At 49.5% G+C, this 17,656-nt stretch overlaps 1 protein-coding gene across 1 annotated transcript in view; it reads left to right on the top strand.

Annotated features, from left to right (window-relative positions):
• The window catches only part of LOC134943885 (uncharacterized), a 125,988-nt gene extending 108,580 nt beyond the window's left edge, over positions 1-17,408 (top strand). The window contains exon 4 of the mRNA XM_063932457.1: positions 16,660-17,408. Within this exon, the coding sequence (XP_063788527.1) occupies positions 16,660-17,384 (725 nt within the window). The 3' untranslated portion in view covers positions 17,385-17,408. The remainder of the gene's footprint in view (positions 1-16,659) is intronic.
• The last annotated feature ends 248 nt before the right edge of the window (positions 17,409-17,656 follow it).

Raw genomic sequence — 17,656 nt, 5'->3', positions numbered from 1 at the left:
CAGACTCACTGCAGCGAGGGACTAAGGGGAGAAGAAGCGAACCTACCTAACTGGTGGTAGCTTGGGCTTCTTAGGCTACTGGACACCATTAGCTCCAGAGGGATCGACCGCATGGAACCGGCCATTGGTGTTCGGTCCCGGAGCCGCGCCGCCGGCCCCCTTACAGAGCCAGAAGCAAGAAGAAATCCGGAAAATCGGCGGCAGAAGACATCAGTCTTCACCAAGGTAGCGCACAGCACTGCAGCTGTGCGCCATTGCTCCTCATACACACTTCACACTCTGGTCACTGAGGGTGCAGGGCGCTGGGGGGGGGTGCCCTGAGAAGCAATAAATACACCTTGGCTGGCAAATATATCACAATATATAGCCCCAGTGGCTATATATGTGATAAATACCCCTGCCAGAATCCATAAAAAAGCGGGAGAAAAGTCCGCGAAAAAGGGGCGGAGCTATCTCCCTCAGCACACTGGCACCATTTTCTCTTCACAGTGCACCTGGAAGACAGCTCCCCAGGCTCTCCACTGTAGTTTTCAGGCTCAAAGGGTTAAAAAGAGAGGGGGGGCACAAAATTTAGGTGCAATATTGTTTTACAAGCAGCTATTGGGGGAAAAATCACTCAGTTATAGTGTTAATCCCTGCATTATATAGCGCTCTGGTGTGTGCTGGCATACTCTCTCTCTGTCTCCCCAAAGGACTTTGTGGGGTCCTGTCCTCAGTCAGAGCATTCCCTGTGTGTGTGCTGTGTGTCGGTACGGCTGTGTCGACATGTGGGATGAGGAAGGTTACGTGGAGGGGGAGCAGAGGCCGATAAATGGGATGTCGTCCCCTTTGGGGCCGACACCAGAGTGGATGGATAGGTGGAAGGTATTAAACGACAATGTCAACTCCTTACAAGGCTGGATGACGTAAAACAGCTGTGGGACAGCCGGCTTCTCAGCCCGCACCTGCCCAGGCGTCTCAAAGGCCATCAGGGGCTCAAAAAAGCGCCCGTTACCTCAGATGGCAGACACAGATGGCGACACGGAGTCTGACTCCAGTGTCGACGAGATTGAGACATATACACAATCCACTAGGAACATCCGTTACATGATCCCGGCAATAAAAAATGTGTTACACATTTCTGACATGAACCCAAGTACCACATAAAAGGGGTTTTATTTTTGGGGAGAAAAAGCAGCCAGTGTTTTGTTCCCCCATCAGATGAATGAATGCAGTGTGTAAAGTAGCGTGGGTTCCCCCAATAAGAAACTGGTAATTTCTATAAAGTTACTGATGGTGTACCCTTTCCCGCCAGAGGATAGGTCACGTTGGGAGATATCCCTTAGGGTGGATAAGGCGCTCACACGTTTGTCAAAAAAGGTGGCACTGCCATCTTAGGATACGGCCACCTTGAAGGAGCCTGCTGATAAAAAGCAGGTGTTAGGCGCCGGGGTCCGCTCGTCGGTGCGGCCCGGCGCCTAGCAACCAGGGACGCCGTGCGCGTACAGCCGCCGGCTCCCTGGCAACGCTAGACGCCGGGCGCACGGAGCCGCTCTGACCTTAGCAACGGGGACGCCACGTTCGGCCGCGTTCCCCGTTGCTGGGTCTGTTCTAATTACATTGTGGTGTGCTGGCCGTGCAGCATGCAAGCTGCACGGCATTACCTGAGATTACCTTGTCTGGGTCCTGATTGGAGGGTTCCTGAATAAAGGCACTCTCAGGACTTCTTACAGACGCCGGTGATAGCTTCCTGTTTGCCTGTGTCAGCTACAGAGAGTTTCCAGTCCTGCTCAATCCGGTTGTTCCTGTCCTCAGTGATCCTGTACTCGGAAGTTTGTCATCTTTTCCTGGAGTCTGACCGAGCACCTTTAACATCCTGTGGTGTTCGTGAGTCGCGGCGCAGCCGTGTGTTGTGGCTTGTCCGCTTACTGTTTATTATTTAGTTTATTGGTGTTCTGGAGCTTTTGCGGAGGATTCCGCTCCCACAGATCCACTCTGGTATCCAGCGGTGCTGGATAGGAGTAACGGATCAGTGGATCTTTGGCTGTCCTTTTCCCTGGCGGCTAGTCCGCACATACCTTTGGTTTAAGTTAGTTAGCTTGTAACCCCTGGCCTGGTTGCTTAGTCAGAGGGCCCCTTGTTATCACCCTGTCTCGGATTTCCCTTTGTCTCCCATTAAGACCTGCGGGGGCATCGGGGTTGGGCAGACATAATCCGCCCTTCGAACGCGGCTGCCATGGGCTCAAGCAACCATAGTCTCGCAGGGGATTTCTGATAACACGGGCGAGACAACGGAGTTAGGGCGCCAGGGGTTACTAGGCTCTCCTGCTCCCACAACCAGCATATCTTCCCAGTACTCAGACCTCTGCCATAAGATCTCCTCTGGTCTGGAGTACGGGAATCATAACATTATCACCGGCCAGACAAAAGAAAAAATTTAAATTAACAGGAGTTAATTTTTTTTCACTTATTCAGTTGGGAGATTTTGTCGGCCTCATGAATCCCGCCGGTGTTGGGCCAAATCCTGGCCAGCTTCTAGTTAGTCAGATTCAAGAACTTACTCAGATGGTTCAGGATCTGTCCCTCCGGGTGAGGTCACAGGAAGATCTGTTACGGACTTCCCCAAGGGTCATCCCTGAACCAAAAATGCATCTGCCTGACCGTTTTTCTGGGGATAGAAAACAGTTTTTTAATTTTAAAGAGTCTTGTAAACTTTATTTTCATTTAAGACCAGTCTCCTCAGGTACGGAGGCTCAGCGGGTTGGAATTATTATTTCTCTACTTCAGGGGGATCCTCAGACCTGGGCTTTTGGTTTAAAGACAGACGATCCGGCCTTATCGTCTGTAGACGCCTTTTTCAAATCTTTAGGGCTATTGTATGACGACCCTGATAGAGAGGCGTCCGCTGAGAGTCAGTTGCGTGCTCTTAGACAGGGTAGGAATCCCGCAGAGAATTATTGTACGGAGTTTCGCCATTGGTCGAACGACTGTGGATGGAATGACCCAGCCCTACGCAGTCAGTTTCGCCTCGGCTTATCTGAATCTATAAAAGACAGTCTCCTTCAGTATCCCGCTCCTGAGACTCTCGATAAACTCATGGAGCTCTCTATTAAAATAGATCGTCGGCTCAGAGAGCGGAGGGCTGAAAAAGGGGCATCTGTCGGGTCTACTCCTTGTGTTCTTTCCATTCCTGTAGACATGGAGGAGCCTATGCAGATAGGTCTCTCCAAATTGTCTCCTGAAGAAAGAACCAGGAGGCAAAATTCTGGTCTTTGTTTATACTGTGGAGGTAATGGACATTTTGCCCGTAGTTGTCCGAACAAGTCGGGAAACTTCCTGACCAAGTGAGTTGTGAGGGGGTTCACTTTGGTCTGCAGCTTATCTCCTCAAATAATTCACTGTTGGTTCCTGCTAAAGTTTCCTTTGGCAGCCTCTGTTCCTCGGTCTCTGCTTTTGTGGACAGTGGAGCTGCAGGGAACTTTATGGATTTAACATGGGCCAAGGCCTTAGGTATTCCTCAGTTAACCTTGGGTAGGTGTGTCACCATGCATGGTTTAGATGGGAGTCCCTTGTCCAATGGGGTTATTTCTCTCTGTACACCTCCTGTTTTACTCTCGGTAGGAGCTCTGCATTCTGAAAAGATTGAGTTTTTCCTTACCCATTGTCCAGCAGTTCCTGTGGTTCTGGGTCACCCTTGGCTGGCCTTTCATAATCCCATCATTGATTGGCAGTCGGGGGAGATCTTACAATGGGGTACCATCTGTAATAAAGAATGTATTACGCTTCCTATCCGAGTAGCTGCCGCCGTTCCCGCACCCATTCCTGGGGAATACCAGGATTTTGTTGATGTATTTTCCAAGGGCAATGCGGATATTCTGCCTCCCCATAGGCCTTATGATTGTGCCATTGAGCTAATTCCTGGTGCAACGTTGCCTAAAGGAAGGTTATATGCATTGTCTGGTCCTGAAACTGTGGCCATGAATGAGTATGTGAAAGAAAGCCTTGGGAAAGGATTTATCAGGCCATCTAAATCCCCTTTAAGTGCAGGTTTCTTCTTCGTAGAGAAGAAGGATGGTTCACTCAGACCCTGCATTGACTTTAGAGCTTTGAATAAAATCTCGGTAAAGAATACTTACCCTCTGCCGCTGATCTCTGTCCTCTTTGATCAGCTACGTTCGGCTGTGATTTTTTCTAAGATTGACCTGAGAGGAGCATATAACCTCATCAGAATCAAGTCAGGGGATGAGTGGAAAACGGCATTCAGTACTCAGTCAGGCCACTATGAGTATCTGGTTATGCCATTCGGCCTGTCTAACGCTCCGGCAGTTTTCCAGGATCTCATTAACGATGTGCTCCGTGAATTTCTTGGAAGATTCGTTGTAGTCTACTTAGACGATATTTTGATATATTCTGACTCTGTAGAACAACATGTTACCCAGGTGCGTCAGGTTCTAAAGAAATTACGTGAAAATCACCTATATGCCAAGCTGGAGAAGTGTGAATTTCATGTCACGGAGGTATCCTTTTTAGGGTACATTATTTCCCCTCGGGGATTCCGTATGGAACCAAAGAAGCTCCAAGCCATCCTTAGTTGGGCGCAACCCACCAACTTAAAAGCAATTCAGCGCTTTTTAGGGTTTGCGAACTACTACAGAAGATTTATTCACTCTTTCTCTGACCTAGTTGCTCCCATTGTGGCACTGACTAAGAAGGGAGCAGATCCTACCAATTGGTCACGTGAAGCTGAGTTATCTTTTCAGGCCTTGAAACAAGCCTTTGTCTCAGCCCCTGTCCTTAGACATCCCAACCCAGAATTGCCTTTCATTGTTGAGGTTGATGCCTCGAAGGTTGGAGTAGGGGCTATCCTTTCTCAGAAGGATCCGGATTCCCTTGAATTACATCCTTGTGCCTTTATGTCCAGGAAATTCTCATCTGCAGAATCCAACTACGATGTTGGTAACCGGGAATTGCTGGCTATTAAATGGGCTTTCGAGGAGTGGAGGCATTGGCTTGAAGGAGCGACTCATACCATTTCAGTTTTGACTGATCACAAAAATCTTCAATATATTGAATCAGCTAAACGACTGAATGCCCGGCAGGCTCGTTGGGCTTTATTTTTTACTCGTTTCAAATTCATTATCACCTTCAGGCCAGGTTCCAAGAATACTAAGGCAGATGCCCTGTCACGTAGTTTTCTTCCAGTTCAAGACAACAGTCCTGTTACTCCCATACTTCCGTCTTCAGTCATTCGGGCAGGCCTCACACAGGATGTATTTACCCAGTTAAAGCTGCTTCAACATCAAGCTCCTGGAAATACTCCTGCTGGTCGCCTTTTTGTCCCTGAGTTTTTGAGAGCAACTGTTTTGACGGAGTTTCATGATAGCAAAGTTGCCGGGCATCCGGGAATCGCTAAGACTTTGGAATTAGTCTCCCGCTCAGTATGGTGGCCTGGTCTTTCCAAAGACATTAAAGAGTTTGTTTTTTCGTGTCAGGTCTGTGCACAGCATAAAGTTCCCCGTTCTTTGCCTATAGGTCAACTTATGCCCTTGAATGTTCCTCTTAGGCCATGGTCGCATATCTCCATGGATTTTGTGGTGGACCTTCCTCTGTCAGCCGGATGCCGAGTCATATGGGTGGTAGTGGACCGTTTTAGCAAAATGGCCCATTTCATTGCTCTTCCCCGATTGCCATCTGCCCAGGGATTGGCAGTCTTGTTCCTCCGCCATGTTTTCAGACTCTATGGCTTACCCACTGATATTGTTTCTGATCGGGGTCCACAATTCATTGCACAATTTTGGAAGTCTTTTTGTGCTTCGTTAAAGATGAAATTATCTTTAACGTCCGGCTATCATCCCCAATCCAATGGGCAGACTGAGCGAGTTAACCAATCTCTAAAACAATATTTGCGTTTGTACTCGGCCAAACTCCAAAATGACTGGTCTGAGTTTCTTCCATTGGCGGAGTTTGCTTATAATAATGCCTGTCATTCCTCCACCAATGTGTCTCCATTTTTTGCAGTTTTTGGTTTTCACCCAAGAGCTAATTCATTTTTTCAACATTCCTCTGTCTCCTCTCTGGCCCTGACCTCTCATCTTAAACTTATTTGGAGAAAAGTGCACCTGGCTCTCAGAAAAGCAGCATTCCGGGAAAAGAAATTTTCTGACAGGCTCCGGCGGCCGTGCACTTTTAAAGTAGGAGACAGGGTGTGGTTGTCGACTCGCAACATTAAACTTCGACAAACCTCAGCCAGATTGGGTCCTAGATTTATTGGACCATTTCACATTATCAAAAAAGTCAATCCAGTTGCTTTCCGGTTACGTTTACCAAAAACTTTACGGATCGGAAATACCTTCCATTGCTCATTGCTGAAACCATATGTTTCGTCTAGTAGATTTCCTCGTAAAATATCTCAGGGGAGATCACCAATAAATGTACAGGGTCAGCAGGAGTTCTTGGTGGAGAAGGTTCTCGATTCCAAGTTGTCCCGGGGTCGGCTTTATTTTTTGGTACATTGGAGAGGTTATGGGCCAGAGGAAAGGTCTTGGGTCCTGGATGAGGATCTTCATGCCCCGAGGCTCAAAAGGGCATTTTTTCGAGAATTTCCTCAGAAACCTGGTTTTAGGGGTTCCTTGACCCCTCCTCAAGGGGGGGGTACTGTTAGGCGCCGGGGTCCGCTCGTCGGTGCGGCCCGGCGCCTAGCAACCAGGGACGCCGTGCGCGTACAGCCGCCGGCTCCCTGGCAACGCTAGACGCCGGGCGCACGGAGCTGCTCTGACCTTAGCAACGGGGACGCCACGTTCGGCCGCGTTCCCCGTTGCTGGGTCTGTTCTAATTACATTGTGGTGTGCTGGCCGTGCAGCATGCAAGCTGCACGGCATTACCTGAGATTACCTTGTCTGGGTCCTGATTGGAGGGTTCCTGAATAAAGGCACTCTCAGGACTTCTTACAGACGCCGGTGATAGCTTCCTGTTTGCCTGTGTCAGCTACCGAGAGTTTCCAGTCCTGCTCAATCCGGTTGTTCCTGTCCTCAGTGATCCTGTACTCGGAAGTTTGTCATCTTTTCCTGGAGTCTGACCGAGCACCTTTAACATCCTGTGGTGTTCGTGAGTCGCGGCGCAGCCGTGTGTTGCGGCTTGTCCGCTTACTGTTTATTATTTAGTTTATTGGTGTTCTGGAGCTTTTGCGGAGGATTCCGCTCCCACAGATCCACTCTGGTATCCAGCGGTGCTGGATAGGAGTAACGGATCAGTGGATCTTTGGTTGTCCTTTTCCCTGGCGGCTAGTCCGCACATACCTTTGGTTTAAGTTAGTTAGCTTGTAACCCCTGGCCTGGTTGCTTAGTCAGAGGGCCCCTTGTTATCACCCTGTCTCGGATTTCCCTTTGTCTCCCATTAAGACCTGCGGGGGCATCGGGGTTGGGCAGACATAATCCGCCCTTCGAACGCGGCTGCCATGGGCTCAAGCAACCATAGTCTCGCAGGGGATTTCTGATAACACGGGCGAGACAACGGAGTTAGGGCGCCAGGGGTTACTAGGCTCTCCTGCTCCCACAACCAGCATATCTTCCCAGTACTCAGACCTCTGCCATAAGATCTCCTCTGGTCTGGAGTACGGGAATCATAACAGCAGGAGACTATCCTGAAGTCTGTATATACACACTCAGGTTATATGCTGAGACCTGCAATCGCCTCAGCATAAATAGTGCTGCTGCAGCGTGGTCTAATACCCTGTCAGATAATATTAATACTCTAGGACAGGGAAAATAGTTTGCTAACATAGAGCATATTAAAGACGTTGTCTTATATATAAAGGATGCACAGAGGGATATTTGCCGGCTGGCATCCAGAATTAATGCAATGTCCATTCTGCCAGGAGGGTATTAGAAACCCGGCGGTGGACAGGTGATGCTGCCTATAAAAGGCACATGGAGATTCTGCCTTATAAGGGTGAGGAATTGTTGGGGATGGTCTCTGGGACCTCGTATCCACAGCAACAGCTGGGAAGAAATTTTTTTTTACCTCTGGTTTCCTCACAGCCTAAGAAAGCACCGTATTTTCAGGTACAGTCCTTTCGGCTTCAGAAAAGCAAGCGGGTCAAAGGTGCTTCCTTTCTGCACAGAGACAAGGGAAGAAGGAAAAAGCTGCACTAGCAGCCAGTTCCCAGGATCAAAAATCTTCCCCCGCTTCCTCTGAGTCCACCGCTTGACGTTGGGGCTCCACAGGTGGAGACAGGTGCGGTAGGGGCGCGTCTCGGGAACTTCAGGGACCAGTGGGTTTGCCCACAGGTGGATCCCTAGGTTCTGCAAATAGTATCACAGGGATACAGGCTGGAGTCCGAGGCGACTCCCCCTCGCCGTTACCTCACCTCAGCCTTGCCTGCTGCCCTCGGAGAAAGGTAGTACTGGCGGCAATTCACAAGCTGCACTTCCAGCAGGTGAAATCTAGGTACCTCTCCTTCAACAAGGCCGGGGTTACTATTCCAAAATGTTGTGGTACCGAAACCAGACGGTTCGGTGAGACCCATTCTAAAATTGAAAGCCTTGAACACTTATATACGAAGGTTCAAGTTCGAAATGGAATCGCTCAGGGCGATTATTGCAAGCCTGGATGGTATCACTGGACATCAAGGATGCTTACCTGCATGTCCCTATTTACCCTTTTCACCAGGAGTACCTCAAAATTGTGGTACAGGATTGTCATTACCAATTCCAGACGTTGCCGTTGGTCTGTCCCCGGCACCGAGGTATTTACCAAGGTAATGGCCGAAATAATTATCCCGTACTTGGACGATCTCCTTCTAAAGGCGAGGTCCAGGGAGCAGTTGTTCGGCGGAGTAGCACTATCTCGGGAAGTGCTACAACAGCACGGCTGAATTCTGAATATTCCAAAGTCGCAGCTGGTTCCTACGACGCGTCTACTGTTCCTGAGTATGGTTCTGGACACAGAACAGGATAAAAAGGGTTTCTCCCGGAGGAGAAGTCCAAGGAGTTGTCGTCTCTAGACAGAGACCTCCTAATACGTATACAGGTGTCGGTGCATCAATGCACGCGAGCCCTGGGAAGGATGGTAGCTTCTTGCGAAGAAATTCCATTCGCCAGGTACCATTCAAGGATTTTCCAGTGGGATCTGTTGGACATGTGGTCCGGGTCGCATCTTCAGATGCATCGGCGGATAACCCTGTCTCCAAGGGCTAGGGTGTCGTTATTGTGGTGGCTGCAGAGTGCTCATCTTCTAGGGGGCCGCAGATTCGGCATACAGGACTGGGTCCTGGTGACCACGGATGCCAGCCTTCGAGGCTGGGGGGCAGTCACACAGGGAAGAAACTTCCAAGGCTTTGGAAAAGTCAGTAGACTTCCCTACACATAAATATTCTGGAACTAAGGGCCATTTACAATGCCCTAAGTCAGGCTAGACCCCTGCTTCAACACCGGCCGGTGCTGATCCAGTCAGACAACATCACGGCGGTCGCTCATGTACACGACAGGGCGGCACAAGAAGCAGGATGGCGATGGCAGAAGCCACAAGGATTCTCCGATGGGCGGAAAATCATGTGTTAGCACTGTCAGCAGTGTTCATTCCCGGAGTGGACAACTGAGAAGCAGACTTTCTCAGAAGACACGACCTCCACCCGGGAGAGTGGGGACTTCATCCAGAAGTCTTCCAAATGATTGTACACCGTTGGGAAAGGCCACAGGTGGACATGATGGCTTCCCGCCTCAACTAAAAGTTACAAAGATATTGCGCCAGGTCAAGGACCCTCAGGCGATAGCTGTGGACGCTCTGGTAACACCGTGGGGGTACCAGTCGGTGTAATTGTTCCCTTCTCTGCCTCTCTTACCCAGGGTAATGAGAATAATAAGAAGGAGAGGAGTAAGAACTATACTCATTGTTCCGGGTTGGCCAAGAAGAGCTTGGTAACCAGAACTCCAAGAAATTATCTCAGAGGACCTATGGCCTCTGCCGCTCAGACAGGACCGGCTGCAGCAGGGGGCCTGTCTGTTTCAAGACGTACCGCGGCTGCGTTGACGGCATGGCGGTTGAACGCCGGATCCTGAAGGAAAAGGGAATTCCGGAGGAAGTTATCCCTACGCTATTTAAAGCTAGGAAAGAAGTGAACGCTAACCATTATCACCGCATAGGTACTGTGAGGCCAGGAAGGCCCCAAAGGAGAAATTTCAGCTAGGTCGATTTCTGCACTTCCTACAGTCAGAGGTGACTATGGGCCTACAATTGGGTTCCATTAAGGTCCAGATTTCGGCTCTATCGATTATCTTCCAAAATGGAACTGGCTTCACTGCCTGAAGTTCAGACATTTGTCAAGGGAGTGCTGCATATTCAGCCTCCTTTTGTGCCTCCAGTGGCACCGTGGGACCTCAACGTGGTGTTGGGTTTCCTAAAGTCACATTGGTTTGAACCACTCAAAACCGTGGATTTAAAATATCTCACGTGGAAAGTGGTCATGCTTTTGGCCTTGGCTTCGGCAAGGCGGGTGGCAGAATTGGCGGCTTTGTCATGCAAAAGCCCCTATTTGATTTTCCATATGGATAGGGCTGAATTGAGGACTAGTCCCCAGTTTCTTCCTAAGGTGGTATCAGCTTTTCACTTGAACCAACCTATCGTGGTGCCTGCGGCTACTAGGGACTTGGAGGACTCCAAGTTACTGGACGTAGTCAGGGCCTTGAAAATTTATGTTTCCAGGACGGCTGGAGTCAGGAAGACTGACTCGCTATTTATCCTGTATGCACCAAACAAGATGGGTGCTCCTGCTTCAAAGCAGACTATTGCTCGCTGGATTTGTAGCACAATTCAGCTTGCGCATTCTGTGGCTGGCCTGCCGCAGCCTAAATCTGTAAAAGCCCATTCCACGAGGAAAGTGGGCTCTTCTTGGGCGGCTGCCCGAGGGGTCTCGGCTTTACAACTTTGCCGAGCTGCTACTTGGTCAGGGGCAAACACGTTTGCAAAATTCTACAAATTTGATACCCTGGCTGAGGAGGACCTTGAGTTCTCTCATTCGGTGCTGCAGAGTCATCCGCACTCTCCCGCCCATTTGAGAGCTTTGGTATAATCCCCATGGTCCTTACGGGGTCCCCAGCATCCACTAGGACGTTAGAGAAAATAAGATTTTACTCACCGGTAAATCAATTTCTCGTAGTCCGTAGTGGATGCTGGGCGCCCGTCCCAAGTGCGGACTGTCTGCAATACTTGTATATAGTTATTGTTAACTAAAAGGGTTATTGTTGAGCCATCTGTTGAGAGGCTCTGTTATGTTCATACTGTTAACTGGGTATAATATCACGAGTTATACGGTGTGATTGGTGTGGCTGGTATACGTCTTACCCGGGATTCAGAATCCTTTCCTTATTGTGTCAGCTCTTCCGGGCACAGTATCCTTACTGAAGTCTGGAGGAGGGTCATAGTGGGAGGAGCCAGTGCACACCAGGTAGTCCTAATTCTTTCTTAGCTGTGCCCAGTCTCCTGCGGAGCCGCTATTCCCCATGGTCCTTACGGAGTCCCCAGCATCCACTACGGACTACGAGAAATAGATTTACCGGTGAGTAAAATCTTATTTACATTAACAAATAATATAATAAAAGGATGGTTTGGAAATGTCCAGCCCTTTAAAGCATCTTAATACATTTAGCTATTTTTATGTGTGAACATTTGAAGCCTACACTAGCATATTTTGCTCAAGTATCCAAACAAATCCAAAAGTCAAGATTACACACAGTATAATATTGGACCATTGTGTATTGCAGTGGTGCAAGTAGAAAAATTGTCTTACAGGTACTGTGTGCGCGTGCCTTCGACACGTGTGCCAAAAAATGGGTGTGGCCAAATGCCATATGGGGCGTGGCCAATGAAAATGTGGGCGTGATACACATATGGGGGAGGGGCAGATACACATATGACCCCCACAGTGCCAGATGCACGCTGCCCCACAGTGCCAGTTACACGAATGCCCCACAGTGCCAGATACACGAATGCCCCACAGTGCCAGATATACATTGCCCCCACAGTGCCAGATATACATTGACCCCCACAGTGCCAGATATACATTGCCCCCAACAGTGCCAGATATACATTGCCCCCCACAGTGCCAGATATACATTGCCCCCAGCAGTGCCACATATACATTGCCCCCAACAGTGCCAGATACACGAATGCCCCACACAGTGCCAGATACACGAATGCCCCACAGTGCCAGATATACATTGCCCCCCACAGTGCCAGATATACATTGCCCCCATGGTGCTTGCCCCCCACAGTGCCAGATATACATTGCCCCAACAGTTCCAGATATACATTGCCCCCAACAGTGCCAGATATGCATTGCCCCCCCACAGTGCCAGATATACATTGCCCCCCACAGTGCCAGATATACATTGCCTCCCACAGTTCCAGGTATACATTGCCCCCCACAGTGCCAGATATACATTGCCTCCCACAGTGCCAGGTATACATTGCCCCCCACAGTGCCAGACATACATTGCCCCTCACAGTGCCACATATACATTGCCCCCCACAGTGCCAGATATACATTGCCTCCCACAGTGCCAGATATACATTGCCTCCCACAGTGCCAGATATACATTGCCTCCCGCAGTGCCAGATATACATTGCCTCCCACAGTGCCAGATATACATTGCCTCCCGCAGTGCCAGATATACATTGCCTCCCACAGTGCCAGATATACATTGCCTCCCGCAGTGCCAGATATACATTGCCTCCCACAGTGCCAGGTATACATTGCCCCCAACAGTGCCAGATATACATTGCCCCCCACAGTGCCAGATATACATTGCCCCCCACAGTGCCAGATATACATTGCCTCCCGCAGTGCCAGATATACATTGCCTCCCACAGTGCCAGATATACATTGCCTCCCGCAATGCCAGATATATATTGTCCCCCACAGTGCCAGATATACATTGCCCCCCACAGTGCCAGATATACATTGCCCCCCACAGTGCCAGATATACATTGCCTCCCACAGTGCCAGATATACATTGCCCCCCACAGTGCCAGATATACATTGCCTACCGCAGTGCCAGATATACATTGCCTCCCACAGTGCCAGGTATACATTGCCCCCAACAGTGCCAGATATACATTGCCCCCCACAGTGCCAGATATACATTGCCCCCCACAGTGCCAGATATACATTGCCTCCCGCAGTGCCAGATATACATTGCCTCCCACAGTGCCAGGTATACATTGCCCCCCACAGTGCCAGATATACATTGCCCCCCACAGTGCCAGATATACATTGCCTCCCGCAGTGCCAGATATACATTGCCTCCCGCAGTGCCAGATATACATTGCCTCCCGCAGTGCCAGATATACATTTCCTCCCGCAGTGCCAGATATACATTGCCTCCCACAGTGCCAGATATACATTGCCTCCCGCAGTGCCAGATATACATTGCCCCCCACAGTGCCAGGTATACATTGCCCCCCACAGTGCCAGATATACATTGCCTCCGGCAGTGCCAGATATACATTGCCTCCCACAGTGCCAGATATACATTGCCTCCCGCAGTGCCAGATATATATTGCCCCCCACAGTGCCAGGTATACATTGCCCCCCACAGTGCCAGATATACATTGCCCCCCACAGTGCCAGATATACATTGCCTCCCACAGTGCCAGATATACATTGCCTCCCACAGTGCCAGATATACATTGCCTCCCACAGTGCCAGATATACATTGCCCCCAACAGTGCCAGATATGCATTGCCTCCCGCAGTGCCAGATATACATTGCCTCCCGCAGTGCCAGATATACATTGCCTCCCACAGTGCCAGATATACATTGCCTCCCGCAGTGCCAGATATATATTGCCCCCCACAGTGCCAGGTATACATTGCCCCCCACAGTGCCAGATATACATTGCCTCCCACAGTGCCAGATATACATTGCCTCCCGCAGTGCCAGATATACATTGCCCCCCACAGTGCCAGGTATACATTGCCCCCCACAGTGCCAGATATACATTGCCTCCCGCAGTGCCAGATATACATTGCCTCACGCAGTGCCAGATATACATTGCCCCCCACAGTGCCAGGTATACATTGCCCCCCACAGTGCCAGATATACATTGCCTCCCGCAGTGCCAGATATACATTGCCTCCCACAGTGCCAGATATACATTGCCTCCCGCAGTGCCAGATATATATTGCCCCCCACAGTGCCAGGTATACATTGCCCCCCACAGTGCCAGATATACATTGCCCCCCACAGTGCCAGATATACATTGCCTCCCACAGTGCCAGATATACATTGCCTCCCACAGTGCCAGATATACATTGCCTCCCACAGTGCCAGATATACATTGCCCCCAACAGTGCCAGATATACATTGCCTCCCGCAGTGCCAGATATACATTGCCCCCCACAGTGCCAGATATACATTGCCCCCCACAGTGCCAGATATACATTGCCCCCCACAGTGCCAGATATACATTGCCTCCCACAGTGCCAGATATACATTGCCTCCCACAGTGCCAGATATACATTGCCCCCCACAGTGCCAGATATACATTGCCCCCCACAGTGCCAGATATACATTGCCCCCCACGGTGCCAGATATACATTGCCCCCCACGGTGCCAGATATACATTGCCTCCCACAGTGCCAGATATACATTGCCTCCCACAGTGCCAGATATACATTGCCCCCCACAGTGCCAGATATACATTGCCTCCCACAGTGCCAGATATACATTGCCCCCCACAGTGCCAGATATACATTGCCTCCCACAGTGCCAGATATACATTGCCTCCCACAGTGCCAGATATACATTGCCTCCCACAGTGCCAGATATACATTGCCCCCACAGTGCCAGATATACATTGCCCCCACAGTGCCAGATATACATTGACCCCACAGTGCCAGATATACATTGCCCCCACAGTGCCAGATATACATTGCCTCCCACAGTGCCAGATATACATTGCCTCCCACAGTGCCAGATATACATTGCCTCCCACAGTGCCAGATATACATTGCCCCCCACAGTGCCAGATATACATTGCCCCCACAGTGCCAGATATACATTGCCCCCCACAGTGCCAGATATACATTGCCCCCACAGTGCCAGATATACATTGCCCCCACAGTGCCAGATATACATTGCCCCCACAGTGCCAGATATACATTGCCTCCCACAGTGCCAGATATACATTGCCTCCCACAGTGCCAGATATACATTGCCCCCCACAGTGCCAGATATACATTGCCCCCACAGTGCCATATATACATTGCCTCCCGCAGTGCCAGATATACATTGCCTCCCGCAGTGCCAGATATACATTGCCCCCCACAGTGCCAGATATACATTGCCCCCACAGTGCCAGATATACATTGCCCCCCACAGTGCCAGATATACATTGCCCCCCACAGTGCCAGATATACATTGCCCCCCACAGTGCCAGATATACATTGCCCCCCACAGTGCCAGATATACATTGCCCCCCAGTGCCAGGTATACATGAAGCAGCAGCCAACGTCCCCCTCCCCCCATCCCCTGCTCACCGCTGCTGCTGTTGCCTTGTCTCCTGTGTGTGAGGGGAGGAGAGTGCAGCCTGCGCCTCTCCTTCCACTCAGTCTCCGGTGGGTGAGTACAATTCAGCGCCGATCCGTGAGCCAATCAAAGCTCCACGAGCACTGATTGGCTCACGGGCGGTGCTAATTTGAACAAAGACATTGAGGGGCAGAAGAGGCGCAGGCTGCGCTCTCCTCCCCTCACATCAGCGGTAGCGAGCGGAGGCCCATCGGTGTGGATACGGCGTACCCACGGCAAAATTCTTAAAGGTATGCCATACCCACCCGTACCCGCATACTTGCACCGCTGGTGTATTGTTAACTTTATTTAAAGCAGGGGCCCTCATTCTGAGTCGTTCGCTCGTTATTTTTCATCGCAGTGAAATTTCGCTTAGTGCGCATGCGCAATATTCGCACTGCGACTGCGCCAAGTAACTTTGCTATGAAGATAGTATTTTTACTCACGGCTTTTTCTTCGCTCCGGCGATCGTAGTGTGATTGACAGGAAATGGGTGTTACTGGGCGGAAACAGGCCGTTTTATGGGCGTGTGGTTGAAAACGCTACCGTTTCCGGAAAAAACGCAGGAGTGGCCGGAGAAACGGGGGAGTGTCTGGGCGAACGCTGGGTGTGTTTGTGACGTCAAACCAGGAACGACAAGCACTGAACTGATCGCACAGGTAGAGTAAGGTTGAAGTTACTCAGAAACTGCAAAGTAGTTTGTAATCGCAATATTGCGAATACATCGGTCGCAATTTTAAGATGCTAAGATACACTCCCAGTAGGCGTAGGCTTAACGTGTGTAACTCTGCTAAATTCGCCTTGCGACCGATCAACTCGGAATGAGGGCCTGGGTGTTTTTAGTTTATTGCCATCATAGATGTAGTCTAACCTATCCATATAGTGATTTATGTGGATTCTGATTAAATATTGCTTCCTGTTTGGGCTTAAGCTTGTGTACCTAAAAAAAAAAAAAATCGACTTAGGGCATGCCGTAATGGTAAGGATGCATTTTTGCTTATGTAGGTAAGGAATTGTAATCAATACGTTTCTGGCATGTTGTTGTAGCTAAAACAATTAGGCAAAACTTTAAAAAAAACAGATAGTAATACAATGTTCTCACATTAAACCACACACAGATGATGCCAGCATGACACCGGCCCACCAGCCAGCTGATATGGAGGTTACTTTTGTGCTTGACCAGCAGCCAATAGACACTACCAGACCAAGCATGCCACCTATGTCTCTGCCTCCGCCACCAACTCCTCCGCAACCACAAATGAGCCCAGCCAAACCACAGGCTCAAAACCCAGAGCAGGCATTTTGGGACAGCTGGGCAACACAACAGTCGCACAATTTAGACTGTCTTCGCAGACAAACTCAACTGCTCTCAAGTCTGCCACATTACCTGCCGAGAATCAGTCGCACTATCAGCCGACAAAATTCAGAGATGAGTAAAATAGCTACTTGTATGGAGCAAATGCGGGCTGACAACAGCCACATGATGAACACTTTGGCCCGTATTATGGATGACCAAATGAGGCAGCACCAAAACTACCTCAATCTGCTGGAAACAAACAATAGTCTTACTGAAAGCCTAGGCAGAATCATTGAGAACAACATGGCCTCAAATAGTCAACTTAACGCCACACTTACTAATCTCAGCCGCAATATAACTTTATTACACACACAACAAGGGAGCACCAGCTCCGGAACAACCACCCCTATAAATACGCCAGTTACGTCCCCAGTAAGGAGATCAGACAGAGGAAGATCTAACGTGCCTGGCCCAGACTCTGCCAGCTCTAAGGGTTCACAAAAAAATAAAGTATTCCGCTGCAAGTGTAATCTTCTTAGGTGGTAAACAATGTCATGTTGTCATAACTATTAGGAGTTTGTTTTATAAAGTTAATAAACAGATTTGTTTGAACATAAGTTACCTGATTTGTGTCCGCCAGAAATATAGTTTGAATAAGTTAATTTAGATTATGTCATTATTTAGACAATGTCGCTCACACACATTTCAAAACTTACTGTCTTTACATAATGGCTTGGATAGAATAGGCCACATATGTTGAACCTATTCTCGGCCACAAATATTAAGTCCCTAATGAGTATCATCCTCCTTATTTGCTA

The sequence above is a fragment of the Pseudophryne corroboree genome, chromosome 7 (assembly GCF_028390025.1).
Source record: "Pseudophryne corroboree isolate aPseCor3 chromosome 7, aPseCor3.hap2, whole genome shotgun sequence".
NCBI classification, from domain to species: domain Eukaryota; kingdom Metazoa; phylum Chordata; class Amphibia; order Anura; family Myobatrachidae; genus Pseudophryne; species Pseudophryne corroboree.
The sequence above is the reverse complement of the archived record's forward strand: the minus strand, read 5'-3'. Positions and strand labels throughout refer to the sequence as shown.